The sequence below is a fragment of the Convolutriloba macropyga genome, chromosome 7 (assembly GCF_964194025.1).
Source record: "Convolutriloba macropyga chromosome 7, txConMacr16.3, whole genome shotgun sequence".
Classification (NCBI taxonomy): Eukaryota; Metazoa; Xenacoelomorpha; order Acoela; family Convolutidae; genus Convolutriloba; species Convolutriloba macropyga.
The window spans coordinates 49,253,838-49,270,022 of record NC_134474.1 but is presented as its reverse complement, the minus strand read 5'-3'; the positions used below and the strand labels follow the sequence as shown (position 1 = coordinate 49,270,022).

Below are 16,185 nucleotides of genomic sequence, written 5' to 3'. Positions count from 1 at the left end.
GATCTCGCTTGTCTTATTCCGTTGGTTTTATCCTCGAATGAAGGATACAGTTACGGTGATGTATAGTTTATGCTAGATTTTCTACGATTATTGCGGATTATAGATTTGCAATAATAGAGCAAGATGCGATAAGAAAGAAAGAAAGAATTTCGGGTCTTTCCCATTATGGCCCCCGCCATAAAATTATAGCCCCCCATTATGGTATAATTACCATGATTGGGGGGGCTATAGGTTATCTGACCACTAAGCTGGGGGGGGGGGGGGGACTATAATGGGAAAGACCCAGAATTTTTCTGACGCAAACATATGAACATATTTCGCAAACAAATGAGTTGAAAAATAGTGAATATTGCAAGGGATCCCCCTACGGGCGAGAGCTCTTATGGGAGTACTAGTTTACCAAGTTTCATCTGATAAGCCAATATTGTGGGTACTGAAATTTGGCTAATCAAGTAACCAATGAATCGAGGAATAGAACATCGCTCTTTTACTCGACAAATTTTATTTTAGAATTTAATGGCAACGGCAAAATTTAACGAACTTTGCAACATGCTGAATAACAGGAACTAATTACTGTATCTGAGAGCGCGTAGACATGAAATCATGCGCAACATATATAATTGGCATATTAGAAGCATATCATTAATTTGAACGCCATCGTTATAACCTGATTCAATGTCTGTTTGATCATCTCGCGACATGAGATTACATTGTAATGTTCATTGGCTGGGTTTGAATCATCTTGTTTGTGACCCAATAGTTTGTGTATGCTCGACATTCGTCCATATTTGTAAAGTTTGCCTCAACGTTATATTACGATCATATTGTGAGTATTTCCTGTGCTCTAAGTCTAACTTTATAACAAACGTTGTTAGATTGAGCACTTTCGCTCGCATTGTTATTGAGACTAATTTTGGCGCACTATCGAAAGCGCAGCGTTCTACTAAAGTAGTTATTTTATGGACCGGGAACGGGGATCCTTGTATCCCGACGATCCCCCGTCAATTGAAACGGAATCTGTTGACTCATGCCTCGGCGATGAAATACAAGATTCTGAAATTAACAATCAAAATGACATATTGCCCCGAATTATCATTCCAACAATTCAAGAACCCCCCGATCCTTCGCTCCCAATTTCGATATCGCCTCCGGCGTCCAGGCGTGGATATTCAGAGCCAGTGGTTCCAAATTTGCAGCATCGAAGAAGAAGTTCATCGTTCACTGCATCGCCTATACCACACAGATTTGTGGAGCAAATGAGGCCTAGATCTGTTGCATTTTACGACCGTGAACCGGATAGGGGATTTGGCAACAGTGGCGACAGTTATGATTTCACTGGCGGCCACCCCCCTCATGAAGTGTACTTTGAATTCCCGGAGTATAAAGAGGACGTGACTGAAGGTCCAATTACATCAGTGTTCGGAGGTAAGCATGACAGACAATTGAGGTTGCACAGAATTTGCACACTTGTTTGTTAATAGCAGCGAAGCGATAGATTAGGCTGTTATTGGTCTGCTCTTGGTTTTTACAATTCAATGAATTTGAATTGTAGTGGGGCGCTGTCTTTTTTTACAATCCAAAGTATTTGGATTGTATTGGTGTGCTGTCTTTTTTTTAAGATCTGTTCACGCTTTTTTCAGCTTTTTCACCTTTTAATCATGCTGGAGTAGTGAGCGAAAAAGCGAGCAAGATTTTTTCTTTCAACCTTTAAAGTGGAGTGAGAAATTGGATTTGGAACAAATTTTTTGAACGGTTTTTGAAAGCAAATTTTTCAAGTGCGGCATTTTGACTGCTGTTTTTAGCATTTCATCTCTTGGGTGCTAAAATTATGATTCAATTGTGTTCTAATTGCGTCTTTTTGCAATGAATTGAACTAATCAACTGGCAGCTAAGCTTTTTTACTGTGACACTGTTTGATGTCATAAACTTTTTTGGAAAATTTGATTTTTGCTCCCTTTTTTATTTTTCTGTTGCCTTATCGCCAAGTATCAATAATGACAATATCACTGATTGCTTTGGTTGCTAATGAAGCGTAAATGAATCTAATTAAGTGTTTGAGTTTACGGCTAGTGGTTTTTATGACTTTGAAACTATTTGTTCTTAGAATATTTTAATGATTTTCTTTGGTTTTGAGAATCTGTTGTAGTTTTTGTTGTCTCACCTTTTAATCACTTCTGGGAAAGGCGTATAGGTTGCTAATATGAGTTAGTTTAATCGATTTAATTGTTTTTTGTTGAAAACTATTTTTTCTTTTACTTTGACTTCCACTCTGTTCAAGAAATTTTATCAAATTTTTGATGTTTACAAGTTTTATTGCTCAAGTTGTTTTCTTATCTCTTAGTCTCCATATTGACAAGTTTTATCGGTTTCCCCTAATTACCCTAATTAAGGTAACTAATCAATTTTTTTAAGCTGCTTTTTTATTTGACTTTACGCTCTTCGTTTTCAAAATATTTTGCCGAGTATTTCAGTTTTTAGTTTTTGCTGTACTTATTGCTGTTTTATCACTTCATATCCTTGATGGCAGACTTCACTGGTTGCTTATGAGAAGCTAATGAACCTAATTAGTCGCTTTTGGCCTTAATTTTTTTGTGGTCCTACCACTCGGTCTCAAATGCAACAATAAACTCGTACTGGCCTTCTTTTGCGGCTTAATTTTTGTCAATTTATGGGTTCCAATTTTTAGCTGACGTTTTCATTCACTGAGATATCATTTGTTTTTGAAAGATTTAAATGAATTTGTGAGTTGCTTTTATTTGTAGTTCTCATCCCTTTTTCAGCCAGTAGAACTGCTATTATTTTGCCTGAGGATAGTTATACTTGCTTACCAAATATTTGATCTATAAAACAACACTGATATGTAGCTTTTGACTAGAGTGCATTTTACTGACATTTTGTTTCTTTTGGAATTGATCTCTTTAGATGAGCAAGCTTCTGATTAACTTTTTTTCGAACAATACTCCCACGAAGTGAGAATCCCCTGAAAATTTTCTCAAAATTATATGCTCAGGTCTTTGAAATGTCTTTCGTTGAGATGAAGTTATAGATGACTGCAATATCCTTAAAGTCGTGTTGGTCGTAATTACGAGCGAGAAGTTTAATTGGTTTTTGATTTGATCAATAGACTATAAAAAACTAAACAACTAAATTTAATATTTTGGACTTTTCAAGTTGACGTTTTACGTGTTTTTACCCTACATACGGTTCCGCTACCCCTCCTCTGATGAACCTCAATATTCTTGCTCCTTTTATTATGAAGTTCTAAACTATTGGATCTTTTCAACAATTGCCCCCCATTTTGCATAAGGAGGGCTATTCTAGAATTTAAGAGATCGATTTATTAACCAATCAAAGACTACTATTATGTGAGATTTAATCCAGAAAACGCGGGTTGTTAATCTTTTCGCTTTGCCATAGCATGGCGTGTTTTATTCTATTCAGTTTAACATGTTATGAGCATATGTGGAAAGTTATTAGTAGTCTGATTGGTTAATAAATCGCTCGCCTCAATTCTATTCAAGAATGGACCTTTTGCAAGGGGTGGTGGCAATTGTTGAAAAGATTCAGGCAGGCTGCTACGACTTATAAGAGAGCCGAAGTTAAAAGAGCCTAAAGTTTATTGAAATTATTTGTCAATAAATTAAGATAAATTTTGCAGCCAATAAAATTGCCTTCTGAAATGAGACTACCAAATTCTCAACCAATCATAACTGGGTATCTGAGAAATTAAATTTTAATATTTTCTAGTAAAAGAACTTGAAAGCGAATTTATAACTAATTATCTTGAAAATATCGTGGGTCGTGGCCGGTCACTTGAAAGAGAGCCGAAGTGAAAAGAACCGAAAATTTATTTAAATTATTAGTCGATAAATTAAGATAAATTTTGCATCCAATTAAATTGGCTTCTGAAATCAGACTACCAAATTTTCAACCAATCATAACCGAGTATTTGAGAAATGAAATTTTGATACTTTCTAGTAAAAGAAACTGAAAGCGAATTATTAAATAATTATCCTGAAGTTATCGCGGGCCATGGCCATGCCTCAGCGGCTTATGGGACTTGATATGAAACTATCACAACCGAACATGAGACCAATTAACCCACTTAAGTACTTTTCTTGGTAATCAACAAACAATTTAGGGTAATTAAAGACAACTTTTTGCTTTTGGCTCTTTTTAAATCAAGTCAGGTTTCGGCGCTTTTTAACGTCGGCTCTTTATAACGTCGGGTCTCTTGCACGTATCCGTCGTGGCCATGCCTCAGCGGCTTGTGGGACTCGATATGAAACTATCACAACCGAACATCAGACCAATTAACCCAATTAAGTACTATTCTTGGTAATCAATTAACAGTTTAGGATAATTGAAGGCAACCTTTTGGTTTCGGCTCTTTTTATCAAGTCTGGTTTCGGGGCTTTCTAACGTCGGCTATTTATAACGTCGGCTCTCTTGCACGTGACCGCTATGACTAACTCGCAAAATAGAATAGTCCAATGTTCTGTCATAGCTATGGATATGAACATCGACGTACTCTAATTCTAGAGCTTGTTTGCTATAGGCAAGCTAAGCAAATTCATACGTTAAGCAAATTGGCTGAACCGAATTTTGTTGCGAATACCACAGAACTGAACAGAATACGCAAAAGAGAAAGCAAATTTGCTTCATTTTACATTAAAAGGAGCACTTTTACTGTTCTACTCGATATAATACATTCAAAACGTCTGTTTGAGCCTTTTTTAAGCGAAACAGACTGCAAAAATGTTTACCTTTTTAGACGAAAATTATACCATAGGCCTTAAACTTCTGAGCAAAGACTGGAAAGACAAAATTGGGGATCATTGAGATTTTATGAGAGGACAGGGCTAAGTTTTGTCATTCTTGGATTTGTAAAATCGCACAGATAAGAATGATTTGCAACCGAAAAATGCGTGATCATACTTACCTGGCGTCGGCCGTCCCTTGTTTTAGTGGAAGGCTAACTTTCTCTTTATCCCTTTAACTAGTGGATATTAACTACGCTCGTGTTATTGAACTGCATTATAATAAACCATTCCGATTCTACTCTACATAGAAATACAATTAACCGTTACAATTCTACTACAGCGCTCGAAATAAATACTAACTATAGTATTGTAATACAAATAGCTACAGTTGCTTACTGATTACCAGTTCTGATAGCACAGTAGGAACGCTCCACTACCCGAATTCAGAATTAGTCTGGTGGGACCGCGCAGACGGGGGTTTCGATACCCCGCCTCTCCGACAAACTACCTAAGGGGTTTTGCTTATTATATATAACTAAACGGGTATTGCTTATTACTATAAACGTTTTGCTTATTATAACATTGACCCACACCGTATTGTCAGTAGTCCCTCTTTTTTAAAATTGTATAGCTTTCAGCTCCAACCGTATTACCCGCTGTCCCTTTGCCTGCTATCTTCAACAAAAATAACCCTCCTTTCTTTTTACCTTTTTGGGGGGAGAAGAGCAGAAAATGGAGAACGTGAAGTCTTTTGCCACCGTATTACAACAAAACCAGCTCGATACCAAAAAAAGTTCTAATATCCAAATCTTGAAAATAATACCACCGTTTAGCCGAGATCATGTCAAATCAATAGATAGGCTGAATGAAGCATATGGACAATGTGCAGAAAGGATTTTGGCTGTACTGCCAGACCAAATCCAAGACAAAACAGCGATTTCGCGAACTTTTACTACAACGACAAATGGAAAAAAGTTACACTCTCTTACGATTATTGCACCTCCTGAATCTGAACCGTATATTACGGCTATGAAAACGGAAGGTATTGGCCTTATGGGAAAGACCATCTATCCTGTTGGCTTTATCCCTAAACATCAACGATCAGGTGAATTCTATCCAAGGAAAGTCAAGATAAAACTCTGCCACTTGCCTTTTATATGTAACGATTCGGAAACAAAAGCTCTACTTAAGCTTCCTCAAGGCATTGAACACAGCCCTGTTCTACAGAGAGAGACTTTTGAGCTTGAAAACGGACGCAGTGTACACACTGGACGCGCAACACTTGAAGTTATTCTGAAAAATGAACAACAAAGAGCTGAATTGACTGACTGGTCTTATAATAACGCAATGGGAGAAGGTGCATTCTGGAACGATCTTAACATAACTTTCCATGCACCCTCACTACATATGTGCGAACATTGTGAGAGCGAAGGTCGTCTTAGCAAAGGACATCATAAAGATTGGTGTAACCTAATCAAAAAAGTAGTGGCACAAACGCAGTATATGCCCGCTACGGAAGATATTAGTGAACAGGTCGCAGTTACGAATGAGAAGCAAGAAACAAACCCACCACTGATTATTGACTCGGATGACTCACATCCTAATTTACTCATCGATGAAGCGCCTGCTACGCAGACTTGCGAATCAGAAGAAACCTTAGCAGAAGACTTTGTAGAGAGAACTGAAACAAACTGCCCCATGCCTAAAAGCGTTCCTTATAAAGATACACCAAAACCAAACTCACAAATCAGTAAAGCCACATTCTTCACACTACCAAATGACCGCGAAATGTCACCATTCAACTTTGTAAGGCTTCAACGGCGTTCGAGGCCGAATAGTCGGATGCGCCGGAAATTCAAAGAACGAGCTCAAATACGTAAACCGGATGACCGTGACCAGCCGGTTGAAGATTATTAAAGTATACCAATGATTCCTAATATTTTCAGTCTAAACGCATTTGGAGTTGGCAATTCCGCAAAACTCCTTGGTATTATTACTACTTGCCAGAAAAAGTCTGGAAATCAGTATTTCATTATCTGCCTTCAAGAAACTAAAATTCAATCCCTATGCAATACAGCCCTCAATTTGTTAAATCATCATAACCTTGACTTTTGCCTCACACCGGCGAATAACAAATCCGGCGGACTAATCACTATTTGGCCAAAGAACATTAAAAACGTGAAAATGACGGTCAGCAATCCAGCTTGCCATGTAGTTTATATTCCGTTATACAATATATATCTGTGCAATGCTTACCTAAATCAAAATGAACATGCTAATAGAAGCATGATGTTAAAACAAGCCCTTTCAGCCTTTCACTGTTGTCAGCTTATAATTGCTGGAGATTTCAACTGCTTTAACTACGATCAAAGCAACAGCTCGCTGCCACTTCGAAGTTTTGACCCGCGGCTTTCTCGCTATAAGCACTTAGAACCCACGCTCAGTGACCACAAATTGGATGACACAGCGGCCATTTATGGCAGCAAAGATTATACCCACTACGATAAGAAGCACCGCTCTCTCTCTAGAATTGACTACATTTTTACAAACATGCGAAATACATGCTTTTGCTTGAACACATTTCCCAGCGAAGTGTCTGACCACTTCATTCTACACCTCCACATGAGTCAGGAGGAGGATTATGAACGAGGAAGAAGTTACTGGAAATTGAATGATGCAGTGTTGTTTCCCAATAAAAGTTATATTAGTTCGCTGCTTTCAGAGTTCAGAGACAATAACGGGGTCACGAATTTCGAGAACTACGATCGAAATAAGTGTTTGATAAGAGATACTCTTAGGTCTATGTGTATTGAAAAAGCAGCCGTTGAGGCCCAACTGTTAAGTTGGCTAACTACCCGACGCTCTCGTCTGCTAAGACAAATAACAGATAACAAACAGATTAATTTAAAAGATATAGAGGAGTTTGATAAAGTGAATACCATCATCTCAGATGAAGCCCGCCAGAAGAACAACCTGAAGTTTAAGAAGTTCAAAGGTTTCTGGAATGACTGTGCCAACTGTGACCCACATGCAATGAAAACTTCACAAAAACAGAATGGGACTAATCAGATAAACGAACTTGAGCATAACGGAGTTGTGCAAAAAGACACAGACTCAATTTTGAATAGCTTCTTTAAACACTTTTCCGAAACCTATAAGAATCTACCAGTTAACCATAGCAAACAGCAGGCTGTCATTAAGCTGTTTTGTGAGAGGAACGCTTCAAATCCTTCACTATTGTCCGAAAATTCTATAACAAGTGATGAAGTTGTTGCTGCTATCAGGAAATTAAACATAGATAGCTCACCTGGTCCAGATGGACTAACATCCCAGTTCTATAAACTATTCAAAACAGAGCTTGCCCCAACACTTGCAGCAGTTTATAATGAATCTGCAATCCGAGGTTACTTGCCCTCATCAATGCATAAAGCTGTTATCAAATTGATTCCAAAAATTGATCAACCAAAGTATGTCGTGAATTACAGACCGATAAGCCTCCTAAATACCGATGTCAAAATTTTTGCGCATGTATTAGCAGAAAGAGCCAAACATATGTTCAAAAAAGGTGATTCACAAACATCAACATGCGTACCTCTCTGGTAGACAAATCAATGTAGCCCTCTCCAAGATTGCGCGTGCTACCGATAAATTGAAGAATAGTGATGGAGCGATCGTTAATATCGATTTTGAAAAGGCGTTCGATACGATTGATCGAGATTACATTTTTCGATTACTAAAAGAACTTGGTGTACCTGAGTTCTTTCTGAAGTCTGTCAAGGCTCTTCATACTGGAACTAAATCTATTATCGAAGTCAATGGACACTTGTCGTTAGATTTTACCTCGGAACGCGGTGTCAGACAAGGCTGTCCGTTGTCAGCAATTCTCTTTATTCTTGCTCTAGAACCCCTACTCCAATTTATCCAACACTACGGAAAAATAAAACGGCTTTCGGGATCCAAGGTTGAGGCATATGCAGACGATGTTACATGCATTATAGACAGAAGTGGAATTCAACCTTTGTTTGAGCTGGTGGAGTCATTTGGAGACTGCTGCCAGCTTAGAATAAACCAACACAAAACTGAAATCCTGACGACAGGGCTACTATCAGGTTTCTCATGCACACGGAGAACCAAAATATTAGGCGTTTCCTTTGGGATAGAAGCACCTCCAACCAATTTACTTGATTTTACGAAAAAAGCTATTGTCATACACCAAGCCAAGCTTAATCTTTGCAGAACTCTACGTGCCAAAGCTGGCTGTATTATGACTTTTGTAATACCCAAACTACTTCACACTGCGCGACATAGTGAATCAAGGCTTTCTGACCTTTTGAAGTCACAGTCAGCACTACTCAAGTGTATTTTCCCGAGCTCAAAATACGACATTAAAGCTGATTTTCTATATCAACAAAAACAATTAGGTGGAATTGATTTTGTCTATTTACCTGCACGAATACTTTCTGCAAAGATCATAGATTTCTTTCAACTCAAAAATAACACAAGGTCTACGCCCTTGATGAGTAATAGTTTGAAAAGTCTATTGAAACATATGAACCTATCCATGACGGTTTCCACAGAAAACATCCTCGTAACGAATACTACCACAAACGATTTTCTTCATATTACAACAGCTACCAGTTTTCGGAAAATTTACAGTTTCATTATCTCCTGCAGATTTGCCAGCAGCATTGTCGTTGATAGACTTCAAAATGCTGCGGAATATTATAGATGCTCTGCAAACGGCTTGATAAAGTTCTCTGCAAAGGTTTGGAGCTCGAAATATCTTTTCCCTTTTGAAAAAAATGCACTCTATCGTCTGACATTCAAATGTATCCGAGACAAACAATCAAGGTGGCTCGATGGCATAGAGTTCTCACCAACGTGCAGTTATTGTGATGAGGAGTTTGAAACAACGCAACACCTTCTTTTTGAATGCAAAAAACTAGAAAACTTCAGATCACTTCTAGCCTCAAACTGTTGGACTGACATATTTGAGAGTAAAGACTTGATTATACTCCGATTTACGAGCAGTATTCTACTAGGGTCTTTAAAAAATACCCCATCTGATTCAGTGAACTACCTTAACATGCTTCTTCGTTTGTGAACTAACCTCATCCTCTTTATTCCTTACCCTAATGTAAATTTATTTTTAATGTCTGTTTAACCTAATCTTCTGAATTTAATATTTAAAACCTGGCGTCGGCCGTCCCCCGATCAAGCAGAGGGGTGGCCCAGGGCGAGGCTTCCGCATTGCACTGAGCGGAGGTTGACCCCTGCGATTTCTCCAAAGCGAGAAACTCGGACGCACAATTTCTTAGTGTTGGGACTGCGTTCGCGCTCTCCCTGATCAATGTGAACTGCTCATTACTTCTTTATCTATAGCGTTGTGAGTTACGCATGAGCAGAGGTTGTCATGTGTGACTTTACTTTGCCATGTTTTAGGTATCAAGAAGAAATTCAACGAAGCCTTCAGCTGGAAAGAGGACGTAGGAAACCACGTGGGTGGTTCTCCACAAAGAAAAAGGACCAACTCTGAAAGTGCGCTGCTGACTCAAATGAGATCTGAGAACATTGAGGAACTGGTTGAATCTATGAACGAGCTGAATGAAATTGCTAGTCGGTCAAGTCACCCTCTCCTGAATGACAACGGATCTTTATCAGAAACAAGACAACGCAAGCTCACAATCGCATCGTCCGTGTCATCAATTGGACGACCGAAGGGAGCGGTCGAGCATTCGGAAGCTAACCGAAAGCAGATCGCTGACCGGATTGACCTGATTCGAAAGAATAAAGAACGCAAACAGGTGATGCAGAGGTTCTGGATGCCTGATTCAACGAGCTCTGAATGCTACAACTGTTTGCGACCTTTCACCAAAATCCGCCGAAGGCATCATTGCAGAATTTGCGGCAATATCTTTTGTAATAAATGCTGCAGTAGCTATCTCGCAATGGCCATAAATGTTGGTCTCGCCAGTAGGAGCGAGCGAACGTGCAACTATTGCAAAGAAACTGCGGAGAATTTTTGCGGTCCAAACCCCGTTCCGAGTATTGAAAGTGTAAATATAATGGCAACTTCAGCTAATCGTAATAGCTCCTCAGGATTACCAAAAGCTTCAGAACTTCCTAATTGGGTGAAAAAGATATCGCCTATGCTTGGTCGAAGTGAAGAGTTCAGTTCAAGTTCCATGGACGGAATCTATCGTGAGAAGTTACTGCAAGATTGCCTGGACGATTTAGAGAGAATCTGGCAAGACATGATGGCTAACAAACAGGGGCTTCCTTTTGTGAAAGTGAGGTATCACTTGAGAACGTACACAGACTGCATGTCAGGACAGGCTATTGTGGACTGGTTGAGGCAGAACGACAAAGTCAGAGGACCAGGTGCTAATTTACAGGTAAATTGAGTTTCGCTGACGAATGAATATTTTTTCGCGGCACAAATCTTTTCTGTGGATTATCCTTTTATTAGCCTAATACTGCCTATGATGATTAATACGCCGTTATTGTCACTTTCGAATCAGTACCTCAAAGTGTGATAGGAAAGCTACAAGCAACTACTCCACTTTGTGTAGGAACGTCTTTTGGGAGTGAGACTTTTATAAAAAGAGATTTTCCACTAAAAGTTGCTTAAGGTCTTAAATCCCGACTTTTTCTTTTAAATCCCGACTTTTCTTTCACTTTTCGTCCACTTTTATCCCTCATCTTCAAAAGTCTTAACCTCACTTGAAGCCTTCCTGACACGATTTGCTTCAAGTTCCCAACACGGCGCTGGCCGAAATGAGCCAGTTAAGTGCACTTCTCTCTGAAGCACGAAACATTGCAGACGAAACATCACAAGATGAACAAAACTTCGTTCAAGTCAGAAACAAACGCAAACGAACCTGAAATTATCCAAAAACCAACTCTGAAACAATCAGACCAGTTATAATAACGGCTAATCCAAGGCCAACACAAGTTCAATTTGCCCTTTCGATGAGAAATAGTTTCAACTCAAAATTAATTGCATCAAAGAACTTCCAAACAACAATGACCTCTTTATCCAACCCGAAGACAACTTGTCTTTCCAAACACTTCTACTAACGCAAGAAACACTCTGCCAAAAGCCAAATCTAAACCCAGTTTTGTAATTGTAAACGTTCATCATAGCATACAAGAAAACAAAGTGAAGGAAGAACTTCTCAACAACATTGCTATGGATGTTATCAAGGTTCTTCGGATAACAAGCAGGGCCACCGGGAAACCAACGAAACTGGTTCGCGTGATAACTGATTGCTCAAACCATGTTACAGCCGCAATCAAACGGCGTTGAAGTAGGCTGGGTGCTTCACCGCTGCGAACCAAGTAATGAACCACCTCACATTAAACAATGCTTCAAATGTCAAAGTTTGGTCATTCGGCAAGCGATTGTAAGCACGCAACAATGTATAGAGGCTGTCCCGCATATCAGAACGCCGTGACTGAAACAAATAAACAGAAACAAGAAACGAATTACTCAAGTGCCATTTCATGGAAAGATACTCAAAACACTCAGTCATTAACCACTGCAAAAATTATTTTACTAGTTGCTGAAGTTCTCAGTAAAATAAGAAACAGTTTTAATTCAATGTCCTATAGCGATATTATCAGCATCATTAGCAACAGTGCCTCCAGAGTGTTTAACGAAAGAATAGATGGACTAGAATAGAAATTCACGATAATATCAGGAAAACAAACCTGATGCAAACTGTTAACACAAACATGATTCATTCTAGCAGCCAACAAAAGTTTCAAAATGGACAATTTTACAATGGAACTGTCGTGGCTTAGAAAACACAATTCATGAATTGTTCTTGTTTCTGACGAAAGAAAACATTGACATTGTTTGTTTAAATGAAGTCAAGAAATGGCAAAAACGTTTCTTACATCAACAATACTTCATTGTAACAGAAGCAAAAGCAAGCAGTTTTTATGGGTCTGTTATCATTGCAAAGAAGGGCATAAGGTCAAAGAGGTCAGACCAATTATATCCAGAAAAAACAGAAGCGGACAGGCATTAGAGATAATCGATGTAAACTTAGAAACACCAATCATTGGGAACTTATGGATAGTCAATGTTCACAATTCACCCAATCAAGACCTAAATTTTACTGAAATATTTGACAGCAACCTCCAGAACATGTTCATCTGTGGTGATTTCAATTCTCCTCATCAAGAGCTCAACTGTACATACAACACCGAAAACGGCAAAAAACTGCTGGAATTAATTGACGACGGAAACTTCAAACTACTGAACAACGGTTATCCAACCTATCAATGTTATCATCATAAGAGCCAGTCTTTCTGCAGTCTTTCAATATTTTGACAGTTTTCAAGTAATAGACGATTTCGGCAGCGACCACTCAGCGACACTTACCTCATTGAAGTTGAAACTTCAAACAGAATTCGATTTAAAAACAAAAGTCATTCTCAAGAAGTTCAAAAAACATGCAAAAGTCAATTACAAAATTCCTGCTTATACCCGCCAAATTATCCAAACGAAGAAAATCTGGATGAAATGAACCATAACCTCATCGAACTAATTCATAAATAAATCGAACAATCCTACGGAAATAATACGAATCATCAAATTAGTCCAGAGATAATCAATCTAATCAAGCAAAAGAAAAAGATAAGGAGGCAACTAAAAAGTGCAAAGGATGACACTTTCTATCGATTGAGAAGGGAAATCAATTTCTTGCAAAGAGGAATCAGAAGGGCTATCAAATGTTTGATTGAAAGACAAAATAGAAAGCTAATTGAAACAGCGAAACAAGCGGGAATTAAGGGGTTCTGGAAAGCAATCAAAACCATCAACAGCGATAAACAACAGTCAAGCGGATCACATTTACAAATAACGTTTAAGACAAAATTGCTGCAACTGACCATGAAAAATGTGAAAAGTTTAAAAGCCTACTGAGTGAGACAATGAAAGAACACCAATACGAAAATGAAGATTTACAGAGGTATTTTCTTGAGAAAACAAAAACAAAACTTCTATTAGAAACCGATCCAAAAGAAATAACTGAAGACAGTTTCTTAAACCTTGAAGAGTTCAATAAAGTTTTGAAACACAAGTAAATCATGTTCCGGGCCAGACCAAATAAGCTATCAGCTACTGAAGGCGCTACCAAAAAACATTAAAGCTTTCACATGTATAATTATTTCCTCCTCAATTAACAATTCTTACGTGCCATGCCTTTGGAAAGATTACAGATCAATTAGCCTTACCAATTGCATTGCAAAGGTCTGAAACTGTTCTTAAAAATCTCATCCTAGACCACTGTGAAGCAAGCAAAGTCTTTGGACCACAACAATGTGCATACAGAGCAAACAGATGCACAACCGATAATCTCCTTGTTTTGACTCAGCATATAAGTGAAGCATACCAGTGGTCAGAAATGGCGGGACTCGTCTGCCCCGATGTAGAAAATGCTTTTGATGCAGTCTGGAGATTAGGGTTGATTGACAAACTCAACTAAATCAGAATACAGAAGAAAATCATCAAATGGGTGAATTTTTCTCACAAAGAAACGTATACGTGAAAATCAAGAATACAAGAAGCGAGAAATTCTCACCAACAGCTGGGATCCCCCAGGGTAGCTCTGTGGCGCCCATATTGTTCTTAATTTATGTCTCTCATTCCAGAAACTCCAGCAGAAATTTCTCAGTTCGCAGATAACCTTGCATTATTTTACAAGTCAAAGTCCAGTCAGTTAATACAAAGCAAACTCCAAGCTTCACTTAACAAAGTTGTGTGATAGGCTGAAAATCAAAATAAATCCCGCCAAAACAAAGGACATGCTATTCAGAAACACTTCGAAAAGACAAACAAGCCTCAGCCTAAACATCAACGGTAAACAAATTGAAGAAGCGAACACCATCAAGTTCCTAGGAATAACCATGACGCCACACCTAAATTGGAATGAACATCGTAAAGACATCACAACCAGAGCAAACAAGCAAATCTTCCTGCTGTGGCGTTTACTTCTGCTGTACAAGTCCTGGATCCGGCCTTTATTTATATATGCAAACGCTTGCTGGCTCAATCAATCGCAAACGGTTATTTCTCTTACGCGAAAAGCGCAAAACAGAGCACTGAGATAGCGTGCAGAAGTTACATGAAGAATCTAACTCACCTACTATAAGAAACATTCACATACGACTGGCAAAAGACTACATCAAGCACGCAGAAAAGAACAAAAGCAATTTTATGCCCTATAGAAAAGAAAAGGCAATGTCCAAAGAACAACTGCAAAATACATTGGACCTTCTGATTGGTTAGGTTACCTGAAAATCAAACCTATTCCTCTGATTTACTGATTTAAGTGGGCCTTAAGTGCTCGTAAGAAATTTTCAGCCACTAGCCTCCAAGTATGCGGTTCACTAACTGTGTTGGGGGAACTATGCTTATGCTGTGAAGGGCGGTTCGTAGAGGTTGACACCCCACACACACACACACACACACACACACACACAACACACACACACACACAACACACACACACACAGACACACACACAACCTCCCCTCACTTCAACCCCCCTCACCTCCCCTCAATCCCCACTGTTCGTTCAGGCCGTAAGGGCCCCGTGCAGCAATAGACTACCTCCCACCGTTGCCCCCTCCCGGTGCAGCACCCCCGCGCTGCGCTCACCTCATGCCCCTTCAATTAAGCTAAAATCAGCCTCCCTAAACAGTGGCTAACTACTGACAAAGCCAACCGGTCGTTGGAGAGAAATTGGTCCGACTTCTCGACCAGCTATTATAGCTTTCTTTACTATTAAAAAAATTTGGGTTTTTTTGATGCTGTGTCTTGTTGACATCTTTTTTCTTGACTTTGAACTTTTGATCGAGATTGATAGGCACAGCGGGTATTAATTCGCAAAAGAGGACCTCAGCTGGCTTTAGTAGCCTTCTAGGTGCCTAATACGCTGAAACTGCTGGAAGGCCTAAAATCATGTGAAAAGGTCAATTTTTCGCTATTTTTGAGCCTTGAAGGAAGCAATTGTTCCTTGAGCTTTTAAGGCAGCAATTTTCGTCAAATTTCTTTAATTTTTAATTGCTCTCAAACGATGTTTGGAGCAATTATGTTAGTTCTGTTGTCCTTTTTTATGCATTTTTTCGTCCGATCCATCTGACTTTTCGTCCTCCTCACACACAAACCGGTTAGCCCCTGCCCCCTATTACTTGCATCCCTATGCCCCGGCTGGCTACTACCGAAACCAACTGCTCGCCGGTCGTTTGGGAGCAATTCAGCCGACGTTAGTCGGTTATGTTTTTAATATTTTTCTTGTCAGTTTTCCCCCTTACCCAAGATTCCTTCATTACCCCTATAACAATGTCCAATTGTAAACCAACGCCGAAAACATACTCAGAAGTTATTCAAAAAACTACACCAAAAAAT

General features: G+C 39.0%; 1 protein-coding gene and 1 non-coding gene across 2 annotated transcripts; both read left to right on the top strand.

Moving 5' to 3' along the window:
* Nucleotides 1-321: 321 nt before the first annotated feature.
* Nucleotides 322-11,769, top strand: LOC142342335 (uncharacterized). Its single transcript, XM_075393634.1, has 2 exons — nt 322-1,425; nt 10,206-11,769. The coding sequence occupies exons 1-2, from the start codon at nt 960-962 to the stop codon at nt 11,165-11,167; spliced, it is 1,428 nt and encodes a 475-aa protein (XP_075249749.1). The 5' UTR covers nt 322-959; the 3' UTR covers nt 11,168-11,769.
* LOC142343351 (U1 spliceosomal RNA) lies at nt 9,946-10,109 on the top strand. The gene has a single exon (XR_012759219.1). It is a non-coding gene; the product is annotated as a U1 spliceosomal RNA (small nuclear RNA).
* Nucleotides 11,770-16,185: the final 4,416 nt, after the last annotated feature.